Source organism: Sinohyriopsis cumingii, chromosome 18 (genome assembly GCF_028554795.1).
Source record: "Sinohyriopsis cumingii isolate HCF-2022 chromosome 18, ASM2855479v2, whole genome shotgun sequence".
Taxonomy (NCBI): Eukaryota; Metazoa; Mollusca; class Bivalvia; order Unionida; family Unionidae; genus Sinohyriopsis; species Sinohyriopsis cumingii.
Genome location: NC_142978.1, coordinates 54,198,708 through 54,210,668, shown reverse-complemented (window position 1 = coordinate 54,210,668; position 11,961 = coordinate 54,198,708). Strand labels below are relative to the sequence as shown.

At 32.8% G+C, this 11,961-nt stretch overlaps 1 protein-coding gene across 1 annotated transcript in view; it reads right to left on the bottom strand.

The window, feature by feature from the left end:
* Positions 1-455: 455 nt before the first annotated feature.
* Positions 456-11,961, bottom strand: part of LOC149776670 (uncharacterized) — a 31,508-nt gene continuing 20,002 nt past the window's right edge. Inside the window, exons 2-3 of the mRNA XM_089942900.1 lie at positions 9,362-10,046; positions 456-623 (exon numbers count right to left, since the gene is read on the bottom strand). Coding sequence (XP_089799026.1) covers positions 547-623; positions 9,362-10,046 — 762 coding nt within the window. The 3' untranslated portion in view covers positions 456-546. The remainder of the gene's footprint in view (positions 624-9,361; positions 10,047-11,961) is intronic.

Sequence of the window (11,961 nt, the reverse complement as noted above, 5' to 3'; positions counted from 1 at the left end):
GTTCCTCATAAATTTTCACTTTGTAACTTAGAAAATTAAATTATTTGTTGATTTTATAAAACTTGTTGGATTTTGTTCCTTTCTGTTACTTAGTTTTAGACCAGAGTCATAATGTAGCCCACCTTTTACTGATCTAGAAAGTAAAACTGTAAACATTGAGCCTACTCTACAGTGTGGGCAAATGTTCTTATGTCTGAATGGACAAGCATGCAAAAATGATTGCTATGGTAAGCTGCCACCAAAGTGGTCTTCACAAAAATGAAAACAATTTGTTTTTAAAGAAAAAATACATCAATATAACCAGATATATTATAATAAGAATATAAAACTATTAACTTCAATTATTTCTGACATGCAAAAAAATTACCTCCAAAGCAGAGCACTTGATCAATACACTACAGATAATTGTTGTAATCACTGTATTTCACCTCAGCAAATGTTAGTTAAAAATACGTTACACAAAACTTCTCCTAGTAATGATATCTATGCATGTTTCAGATTGGTGTATCAAGTCTAGTGTCCTCCATATTGACAAGAACACTTGTGTCAGCTTTTACTGCTTTTGTGAGTTTTTACAGCTGAACGAAGTGACTCTAGCTCCGACTGAATCTCATCTATTGCAGCTGCAAAAGAGAAAATTAATAATAATAATAATAATAATAATAATAATAATAATTATAATAATAATAATAATTGCAAAAATCAAAGTACTCATAGTACTACAAATGGAAAATTGGAGGCTTGAAATGCAGCTGTATTTTTGTAACTGAAGTTAAGACCCAGTTGCAATTTAGTCAAAACAATGTTGTCACTTGAACAAAACCAAGGCTGGAAAAATGCTCATCCAGTTGAATTACCAATTTTTCATCAATACATTTATGTAGTGGTACAAAAGAATATCACAATTATCAAAGAAATCTATTGCCTAAATTGTCAGATATATTCACCCAAGGTATGGTTTTGAAACTGAATCCTATCCTAATAAGAGGTAAAAGACATACAGTAATAAAACAATTGCAAGCTGATCAAATTGTCCATTACTTATATATAAAAATCTGTTAGCCTAATATATGCTGATCAGAATAAAAGTCTGAGTTTTGAATTGGTTTGGTTAAAAGCATAATATATCATGGTAAAATTTGCAATCTAATGTTTACTATATTCTGATAAAAAGTTATTTTCAATGATCAACCCATCTAATGTTATGAAGATATAAACCTCTTTGCCAGCTCCATGGGGAATTGGATGAGAAATATTGTTTCTAGATCTACAGATATAACAGGCTCAGCCAGTCACTTGCAAGGTACTTCATTAATATGTGCAGATCTCTTATTACTGAATGTGTCTACCACATTGTTAATATAAGATAGAGACAAATCTGATTGGTCCAGAGTGGGGGAAACACAGCCAATCAGGTAAAGACAACCTCATAAATATGTACAGATGTCATTCACAATCAAACTCATATGCATGAATTCACTCATAATCATACTAAGTGACAGATCTGATGACACTAGCCAGTGAACCAAGTTTGATCAATGTCCTATAAAAAAAATTGAGTCTCAAGAGTGATAAAAACAGCATCCAATCACATGCAGGATCAGATCATAAATACACACAGGTCTCACTCAGAAAATTATAGCCATCCATCATCATGACATAATAGCATAAAATTGGTTTAGAAACACAGTCTATCCAGTGGTAAGAAGCCCTGACAATTATATGGAAGATGCTTTCAGTAATATGCGAAGATCTTGATCAAAACAAAATATATTTTCTTCATGATATAAGCCCATTTGCTATATCTGATAAACATACGATCATCAAAGTGTTGTCAAAATTAACCAGTCAGTTTCAAAATCTTATAATTGAAATGCAAGGATCCTACTCACGGCTTTAAGCATACAAGAACTTAATGATCTTAGCATATACAAATTGATAAAACTGGATCAGAAATATATTATTTACAATGGTAACAAACTCAGACAAAGAAATTCAAGATCACCTCATTGGAGTTTTGAACTGAAAACCAGAGTGTGGATGTATGGTCAAACAAATGGACAAAAACACTAAAATTATATTTCAACTGAAAACTTGGGACTTGCAAACCGTGTATCAGAACCATTAATCTAATATTTATACCAAGCATGAATGAGTGAATAATTAGTAGATGTACAGACCAATGGATGAAAACATTACGTATATTAAAAATTAAGAACTTAAGCTATGGTTTGTGATCCACTGTGTCACAGGGCTTCCACAAATGAATGATTTTTAATATTTATTAATTTGTTTCCTTTTTTTTTCATAGGTGTTTATAATCTTGCTAATTAAGTCAGATGTTTTAAAACAAAAGCTTATGGTATGAGTATTTGTTGTTTATAAAAAAGCTACAAATTCAATATATACACTTTAAAAAGATCTGTAAGTAATGGCACTGAATATATGAAATGACATAAAACAGTTCATATTGAATGTAATATCATATAAATAACAAGCGTTTCAGGCACTTCAACATGGCAATGCAAAGAAATATCAAACTAGATTACCAAACAAATCAAACATATTTAAGAATTTTGGCTAAAGCTTATTGTATCGCCATATTTAAAGCACATGGAATTGGGCTTCAAATTCTAACAAATTAGCAACAGACCTCCCTCAAATACACAAATAGTACCAAATGAACAGCAGCAAGAAGAAAGAGTACACTTGTACTTAGTGCATCAGAAATACATTGCGTTGATACAAATGATTGGTGAAAAATGTATTATGCAAGCACAGAATAATAGTAGAAACATATTAAAAAAGGTACATGTAATATAAAATAAGTGTAAAACAACAAAGTTAAAGAAGGGAAAACTATTTGAAAAGCATGTAGCCATTCAGGTCTGTACATTTTTTGAAACATACTCTCTATTTCATAAAGCTCAATCAGGATTTACAAAGTACCACTCGTGCCAAACAGAACTTACCAAATTAATTGATCTTTGGCTGAGGGAAATGGATAATGATCCTGATCTCATAATATCTCCCAATTTTTGCAGAGAACTCCAATTATTACATTATCTCTGTCAATTTTCGTTTCTCAAAAAAAAATCCCAAACCCCACATAAATAGATATATCGTATTCCATCCATAGAGACCATGTTCGGTTTTATCACCTGTGAATATTGTTGTGATGAAAGAATTATTATCACACTACAAAGAATGTTTTCATCAGTAAATAGAATGTTAAGTTTAAACATTATTCAAATAAATTTGTTTACCCCTACAACAACATTAAACAAAATATAAACCACAACAATAACATTGTCAGCTATTAGTTTCAATTGTAATGGTATGTACGTATCTCTACAAGCAAACTAGCATCTCTATTCCCACCAAAGAAACTTACATGAATAGGCCTAAACCCCCTGAATTACCATAAATATTAATGACCATCAATTAAAAGAATGAATGAAAGAATACAATGTGTAGCATATGTCTCCCCCAACCTAATTCAGAATAAATATGTCATATTTTGCACACTGTTGAAGGTCTTATGAACTGACAATAAGAAAATAAGGTGGGATATAAAACATGGAAAAAATAGTTGCCAAATGTATGGTTGGTTGAGACTGCTAATTTGCACTGTTAAGCTGAATTCACACACACACACACACACACACATCAGTTACAACAAAATAGTTTCTGTCAGGCTTAAATAAAGTTTAGTTTCGTGGTAACATGTGAAATTATGTTAATTCATATCTAGATCAAATTTTGTATTTTAATAATTTTAAAAAAATGTGATACACATGTGATACACATTGTTAAAAATGAATTTTGTTGTATGTGGATAGCTCAAACCCCTATTTAATTCCAGCAGAGTTATCTCTCTTAAATGCACTGGAGTACTTGGTTATGTCCTTGTCAAATTGACAATCTAACATTGATCTCTATGACGGTGTGTAATACACATACTGAGGTAGGATAGAAAGTATATTTTTATTTCACCAACAGTAGCATTGAGGTCTATGGATAAACAATTGGTACCGTGATACCTTTAGCTATTGTGCAGTTTGGCCCCAGCTAACCAGAATATGAAAAGGTGGGATGACCTGGGGGAAAATAAGGTGCATCACAAGGAGAAACAGTGCATCCTTTGAGAATATCACATGTATTGGACCCAGAAGATCAGTCAATATATAGTGAATATGACACTTAAAAATGATGCAAAAACCTAATGATTTCAGATCCTAATCTCCCTATTTTTTATTCAGTCTATATTTGGCATTGACAGGTGCGATTTTTGGATCTAGTAAAAAGTTTCCTCAGTTTATTCACTCACAACACATCATAATATACTACTGTCCAGATTGCTACACGCTCTATCTTCTAGTCAATGATTTCTCTCCATACCTGTACTGTTATTTGTTATACAGTGAAACATGCCCTAAGTCACTATGTATAGGTCCCCCATCCCAGTTTCCTTTATAGAAGTCATACAGTAAACTATCACCTAAATTTGCACTGTAAATGCTGGTGTTTCTTAATGGACTGTAGTTTCTTACTGCTTGGAGTGGCTATTCAAGCAAACTGACCATTAAAATGAAGCATTTGCATTTCCCAAAAGGGCACTGTTTGTAAAGATATTATGTGAATTTATGTGAAAATGTCTCATCATGTCTATATTCACCATACTGATGTCAATCTGCCAAAGTAATCTAAACTGACTATCTTTCCAATGAAATTTAAAGAATTTGAATAAAGCCACAATATAGTTTAGAAATTGCTTGTATGGGTAAATACTCAGAATAAGTCATCATTTTTGTTTACAATTTTCTTTTATACTCCCTTTTCTGTCTATGAGTGCAGTTGTGTTCTAATGATTTTACTTAATATAATGATCATAAATGATTAACAGACAACTAATGTCATTCCAAATTTATGTTAGTTTATAAAATTTGACATATTCAACAATTTTTATTAGTTTTAACTACATAATAATAATTTGAGGATTAAAATCATGGTAACCTGTTCATATCTGTAGAACAATTACTGTAAAGTAAAACAGAGTGTTGAAATCATTATTTTCTTATTTGACTTTTACCATCACCATGACCTCTGAACTCATCACATCAGAATCTACAGGTTTCTTTGTATCTAAATGTAATCTATCCACAATATAATCAACTTAGAGGAAAATTTATTCCTTTAACTTCAGAATCAATTGGTGTTTTCCATTCCATACTTTGAGCACAAGCCTTCCACAAACTTTGGCCTAGGTTCAAAGTCCTGAACTAGAGTTATGTAGAAAACATTTTCTTCTTTCAGTCACGGTGATGATGACCAATGACCTAATGACCCCCAAAAAGAATTGTTTCTTCCTTACCCTAAATGAAAGCTATCTGCCTATTCTGTGATGTAGAACAATTTTCCTCTCTCAGTGACACACTGACCCTGCTCTTTTAACTTTGGACTGCAAATTATTACAAGCTATCCAAAACAATTTTTAGTTAGTGATTGAGAACATTACTGATTGTGTGGAGATAATTTTTCTCATCTCAGCCAGTGACCTTGACCTTTGACCTTCTCACCCCAAGATTTATAGGTTCTTCCTTACTTCATGTGTAAGCCAACCACAAACTCTGGCCCATGCATGTGATGTAGTGTTACATTGTAGAAATCCCTTTCCATCTCTCAGTCACAGTGATCTTGACCCTCTACCTTATGACTCAATACGCACAGGATTTTTCCTTAGAACAAGTAACAAGCTATCCATAAAGGATGGTAACTACAGATGATGGAGAACTAAAGTATCACAAAGAAACAATTTTGTCTTCAGTAGGTGTCCTTGACCTTTGACCCTTTGACCCTAAAATCAATGGGATTCTTCTTGTATCCAATGTGCAAGCTTTCCATTGAGTTGGCAACTGCAGATTATTGAGAACTTGAGTTATTATGTGGAAACCATTTGTGTTCTTCCAGTCCCAGTATCATTCTCCTCTTAGCTTTTGATTCTATACTCTGAAAGGGTTCTTAGCCAAATGAAAGCTGTTTGAAAAAGTATGGTAACTGTAGATATAGGCTAACTAGAGTCATTATCAGAAGAAAGTGGTAAAAAAGATGAACACATGTGAGCTGGACATCATAACATAATGAATTCCTCCTTATCAGCTTATAAAAACAAGCACAAACAGCTTAAGTATGATAATAGTATGGAAAAGTTTGCACAAATTATTTTGTGCTAAATGCATTGTAGTCCAATAAAAATAAACAGCCATAATGTACATACTAGCTCTCCTTTAAATAGACATCTAATTTTGTGATTAAAATGTTGCCTCATATTTAGTTGTAAGGTAACTCATTTTTATCTGAAAAGTCTTTAAAAAGAATGTGATGACAATTGTGCAAGAACAAAGAAATGAGGACGAAAACTTGTACATATATGATAGTAAATGCATGATTGGAAGAGTGTTACAATCTGAAAGGTATCAAAAGTATTTGAACAAAGAACAAATGTTATCTACCAATCATGGAATGACACTTTCTATTTTGTTCTCAGTCTGTTATCTCTGAAACAGCTGACTCCAGCTGCAACATAAACATAACAGATCTAACTACCTCATTAGTATAAAGCAGAAATCTGCTCATTAAAAAATACATTTAAGGGAGGCTTGATGGGATTTGTGAATGACATTATTTTCCACCAGATTTTATGAACAACATATTTATAAGGCAAATTCTTTGGATACAAAAATAGTCCAACTGACTTAAACAACAACAGCAACAATAATAATAATAATAATAATAATAATAATAATAATAATAATTAATAATAATAATAATGATAATAATAATAATAATAAAAGAAATAACAATAACAGTACTCAATGCATTTGCGTTTGTTCAGCAACCATGTCTGAAATGCGAACCTGACCTCAAAGGATATCTTTGTACAGAGACTACTTTGAAGTTTTTCAAAAGGTGAATCCTACTCACAGGTTTCACTCTATTTCTATTTTATGCATTCTCTTCAGTAATAAATTGCAAATTATTCATTTACCTAAGATGTATGACTTTGCATAAATGGTTCTAATAAAATATATTCATCGTGTATTCTAAACAAATTTGCTCTTTTTTCTGAACTCATTGTTACCCAAGCTAGTCGTTTTCATTAGTAAATATACTGGGTTATTTCCCTTGCTTTCATTATCGACAGAAGAAAGCTATGCTAAAAGAGAAAGTAAATTGATTGCATAGCATATGAATCAAAGTGAAGTGCTCATAACAAAACACATTGGATATCTTGATAATATAAGCTTAAGATTAATAAAAGCTGATAAGAAACAATTATTAAAGTGTTGACATTAGCTGAAAATTTCATTGAATGCAATGTACTCTAGCCTTTGAAACAAAGATGTAAGACATTTTACAGTGACAAACAATGCATGTATTTCAGACAACCCCATAGAATGTTTCAGTATTCAGTAGTCCTAACTAGACTCTCACTGGCTTACAACAGGACTTGCCCAGTCTAGGCTAAAGAATGGGGCTGTGGAGGGAAAATAATAATTATAAGCAATTTCATAATTTTCTTTCTAAAGCTTCTCTGTATATGTTCACAGGTTCGGATTCTCCCTAGACCAGCCAAGGTCAGTTTTTATGTTGTGTCCCTGGGAAAGATACTTCCCTTGCAATACCTAGTAACTAACTAGCCATTAAATACCAACCAACCTTTCTGCAGAAATAGCATATCTGCTCATTAGTTAGACAAGGTGGCTGGCAATATTGACATTTTGAAAACTTCTGCACAACAAAGTGCTATATGAAAATAGCCATTAGAGAAACTGACCATGTGTACCAAGGCACATTTAAAACTGTTTCCAAAATTCATCACTAACCTCATCCTATAAACCTCTTATTTAACCCACTGGATATACAAAATGCTGGTTCTAAGCTCCAATAAAATTTTTACCAATTGATCTTAACATCAATCTGCCTTGCGGGCAAAAGCTGATGTTCCTGCATTTTAACAATAATTTCTATTCTGGACACCATCATTAATTTAAGACAACTAAAGCTGATATATCAACATGCTGACATATTAGCTCTCACTGTATTGTAAGGCAGCCCACACTAAGGTAAATACAACAACTAGTTATTCCATATTGTGATGAAAAAATGTTAAGCCAAGAGCTGCATCTGTCTGTAATCACTTTTACAGAGGATATATATTTTGTGCCTAGCATTCAGTTCTTAGGTCCACAGCCAACACCATGGTATTATGATTGACTTGACAGTAAGTTAAGAACTAATTGATTGTACAGTCTAGTCGCCTTTATCTGGCATTCTTTTATCTGACAGAAATATTGTGAACTATTTTATCCTATTATAATTAATTTCATTCATGCAGCTAATTCGATTTCTGAATTGGATACTATAGGCATAAACTCCAATAATGTAATGCTAAATGTATTGTTTTATCTGACAATTTGGAAAGTGGTTCACTATGCCAATTAACCATAGTTATTGTCCAGTTTTGCACAGAAATACATTCTTTAACAAAAATGCAGTGAGAGGAACCTTAATTTGCCAGCCCCAAGTGAAATGGAAACAGCAATTATTGTGTACAAATCACTTGTCATAATGACCCTATGACTATTTATACCTTGTATGGATAGGCTACTTCCTTACATTAAGTGTAAGACTTTATATAATCTGGTCCAAGTTTGCATGCAGAACTAAAGTTGTTGTATGGAACCATGTTTTTTCCTTGAGTCAATACCCTTGGCCTTTGACCATTGGACCCCAAAATCAATAAGCTTCTTTTTATCTGATACGTTAGGAAACTGCAAAGTTTAGCTTAGTCCAGGTATGTGGCTTCAAACTAATTTCATTGTGCAAAAAACATTTTTATTCTTCAGTCAGTGACATTGATTTTTAACTTGTTGATTTCAAATCTTGAAGATTTATTCCTTACTCCAAGTTAAAGCAATTCACTAACTTGGTACCTATTGATGATAAAAAACATGAATTATTAGGCAGAAACCATTTGACTCCTTACAGTCACTGTGATCTTTTAGTTTTTTTAATCTGAAACTGAATCTGTTCTTCTTTAAACTAAGTGCAATTCATTCACAAATCTTGTCAGCTGACTAGATGGTGGACAAATTGAGTTATTGTGCACAAAAGAAATTGTAATAGATGGATGAATATCAGACAACAGCATAACATGACGATACATGTACTTTCTTATCGTACAATTAAATTTTTGAAGCAAGAAAGATGGAATTCTAATAATCATTAGCTGCCAGAACACATGCAAGAATGTGAAGAAATAGTTCACAAAGAATCAGAACATTTTAGATTTATTTACCTTCTACTTGTTTCTTGTATTTACGGGCTTCATGTGGGGTGATAGGCTGATTCTTACGCTTCTCTAACTCTTCCTGGTAACCCTGATCCCCAATTATATTTTCAATGTCACAAAGAGCTTCATCCAGCTTATTCCAGTAATCTTCAAACTTCTGCTGGTTTATCTTTCCCTCTACTGAATGGCCACTGATAGTATTCCTGTATGAACGGATTCTCTCTACATTAGCACCTAAACTTGTATCCCTAGGCTGATCAGTTGGAATATTTCCCCATCCTGTTGTTGGATTAGGAACCGAGCTGACATTTCGTATCAGTACATACAGTATGGAAATGTCAAAATCCTCCAATCTTCCTGTATCCTGACCCTGAATCATTGGAAAGACTAGCTGAATTTGATCCTTGTTCAGTAGAGCATTCTTTGCATGCCTTAGTCCGGCCTGTCTCCTGCTGGTCAAGTTGGCTTCATTGGCCAGAATTGCTTTACATATGTTGGCATAGGGCACTGGGACATAGATTTTAAGAATGTTCCTCAGGGCATCAGCACAAACAGTTATCAGTACATTACACAGGCGAGCGTGGTTGATGTGGTCCTGGGTAATAGGCTCATCAGAACTTTCATCATTGTCTTCTTCAGATGAGGATGACACTTTTCTTTTTCCTGGCCTTGGACTGCTTTCTTCATTCTTCTGAGGAAAAAGATAATATCGCAAAATGATTTTGGTTATCAGATAATACACACACAAAGGTATATTCAGATGCTTATTATATACACATAAAAGTTGCATTCCTGTCTGTTAGAAGTTTGATATACAGTATAAGTTACATTTGTGGACATATTAATGATATATTTTAAAATATTACCTAACAAAGGACTAGTATATTCTGCATACTTACACAGATCTGATGGCATGCTGACTGATAACGTAGGCGAGTCTATGTTTTTATCAACAGGTGACCCTCGTTTCAGTTATGAACAACATGGTTGCATTACGAGTTATTTGTGCTTCTTGTAGTCCCATAACTGGTCTGATTGCTATATACATGTGTGTGTGCATCTTAAAATTGTGCAACATGCAATATTAGACTTTATGTAATATGACCACACTATTTATGGACCAAATGATCTTTTGTCAACATACACACAAATGATTACATTGGTGTGGAACATGAAGGTACCATCAGGTATGTATTTATGTGTGTGTGTGTGTGTGTGGGAAGACTAGATGAATATATATATAAATACACACATTGCATACATGTAAACAGTACATACATGTACATACTGTGCATACATATTACATGTAAACACATTTACAAATTGTACACATATTCCATACATGTACATAGTACATACATATATGCAGGTCCTGACAAACCCTTTATCCGAGGTCTGTAGGTTGCCATGTCTACCTGACATTGTATAATGTGCTTGCCTGACAAGTTCACAATTACCAGACTACTTCACTGTGACATCATTCAAGTATAATCTACTAGTCTGTTGTAATGAAGTCTCCACAAGCAATGTTTACAGACATTACATTGTGTTAGGGATCTCCAACCATTATCTACTGTCAATTGCTAAACAAACATAAAGTTTGCGAGGAAAATCCATCGTATTAAGATGTCACTATACTAAACTGTAATTTATTCAAAACCTGTTGATCCATTCTACCAAAGTTGTTGCTACTCAGATAAGAAAGATATTGCAAAAATTTAATTGTCAAAGAAATGTTAGCCTTGTTGGTGCTATCGTTGTACTTTGAGATGAGCATCTTGCTGGTGATAATGGCTGGCTCACACAATGTTATTATATGAGTCTATTTAGATTGCTTCTATATTTTTGTGTTTACCAAATTTCTCCAATGGTGGGTGTTAGCTACAACGAATATTTATTCATAAGGGATTCAGTTAGTAAATCAGTGCTCTAGTCTTCATTATTTAGACAAAAGCGGCAGAGAATGATCCCCTGTTCCTACCAAACATCCAGTAAATATTGTGACCGATACAAAGAAAACACAAATCATCCAGAAACTCAGATTGACAGTTTGCAGATACATTTCTGCATTACTTTTTACTTTAGTGTACTTGTTACAATATTTTTGAGCCCTACTGTTTAAAAGTTTAAATGTATCTGTTTCAACTTTTTTAGAAATGAACTTTAGATTTCATCCTTGATCTGTTTTTATATAATCTTGTTTACTTGAAAAATTATTCATTCAACATCTTTTATCAGAATCATTTTTATTGTTGTGTTCAATATTTGATTTGGGTGGAATTATTTATTTAAATTATTATTCACTGGAAATACAACATACTCTTACTTAGGCAGAAACATTAATTTGGAATTAGAGTGATTTAAAGAAGGACATCTTTGATTATAGAACTGTTATTATTTGGAAAACTGGGGGTACAGCATCACATTTTAGGCCACTGGTACATTAGTACATTCAAGACTATAGGTCAATCAACAGTGCTGGATCTTATTAAATTGAACATTACTGGAATTTTATTAGAATTTTATTCATTAGGACTGGTAATATAAATTTTTGGACAATTTGGGATTTAAGATACATTATTGTAATTCTTTATCAATTTTCACTT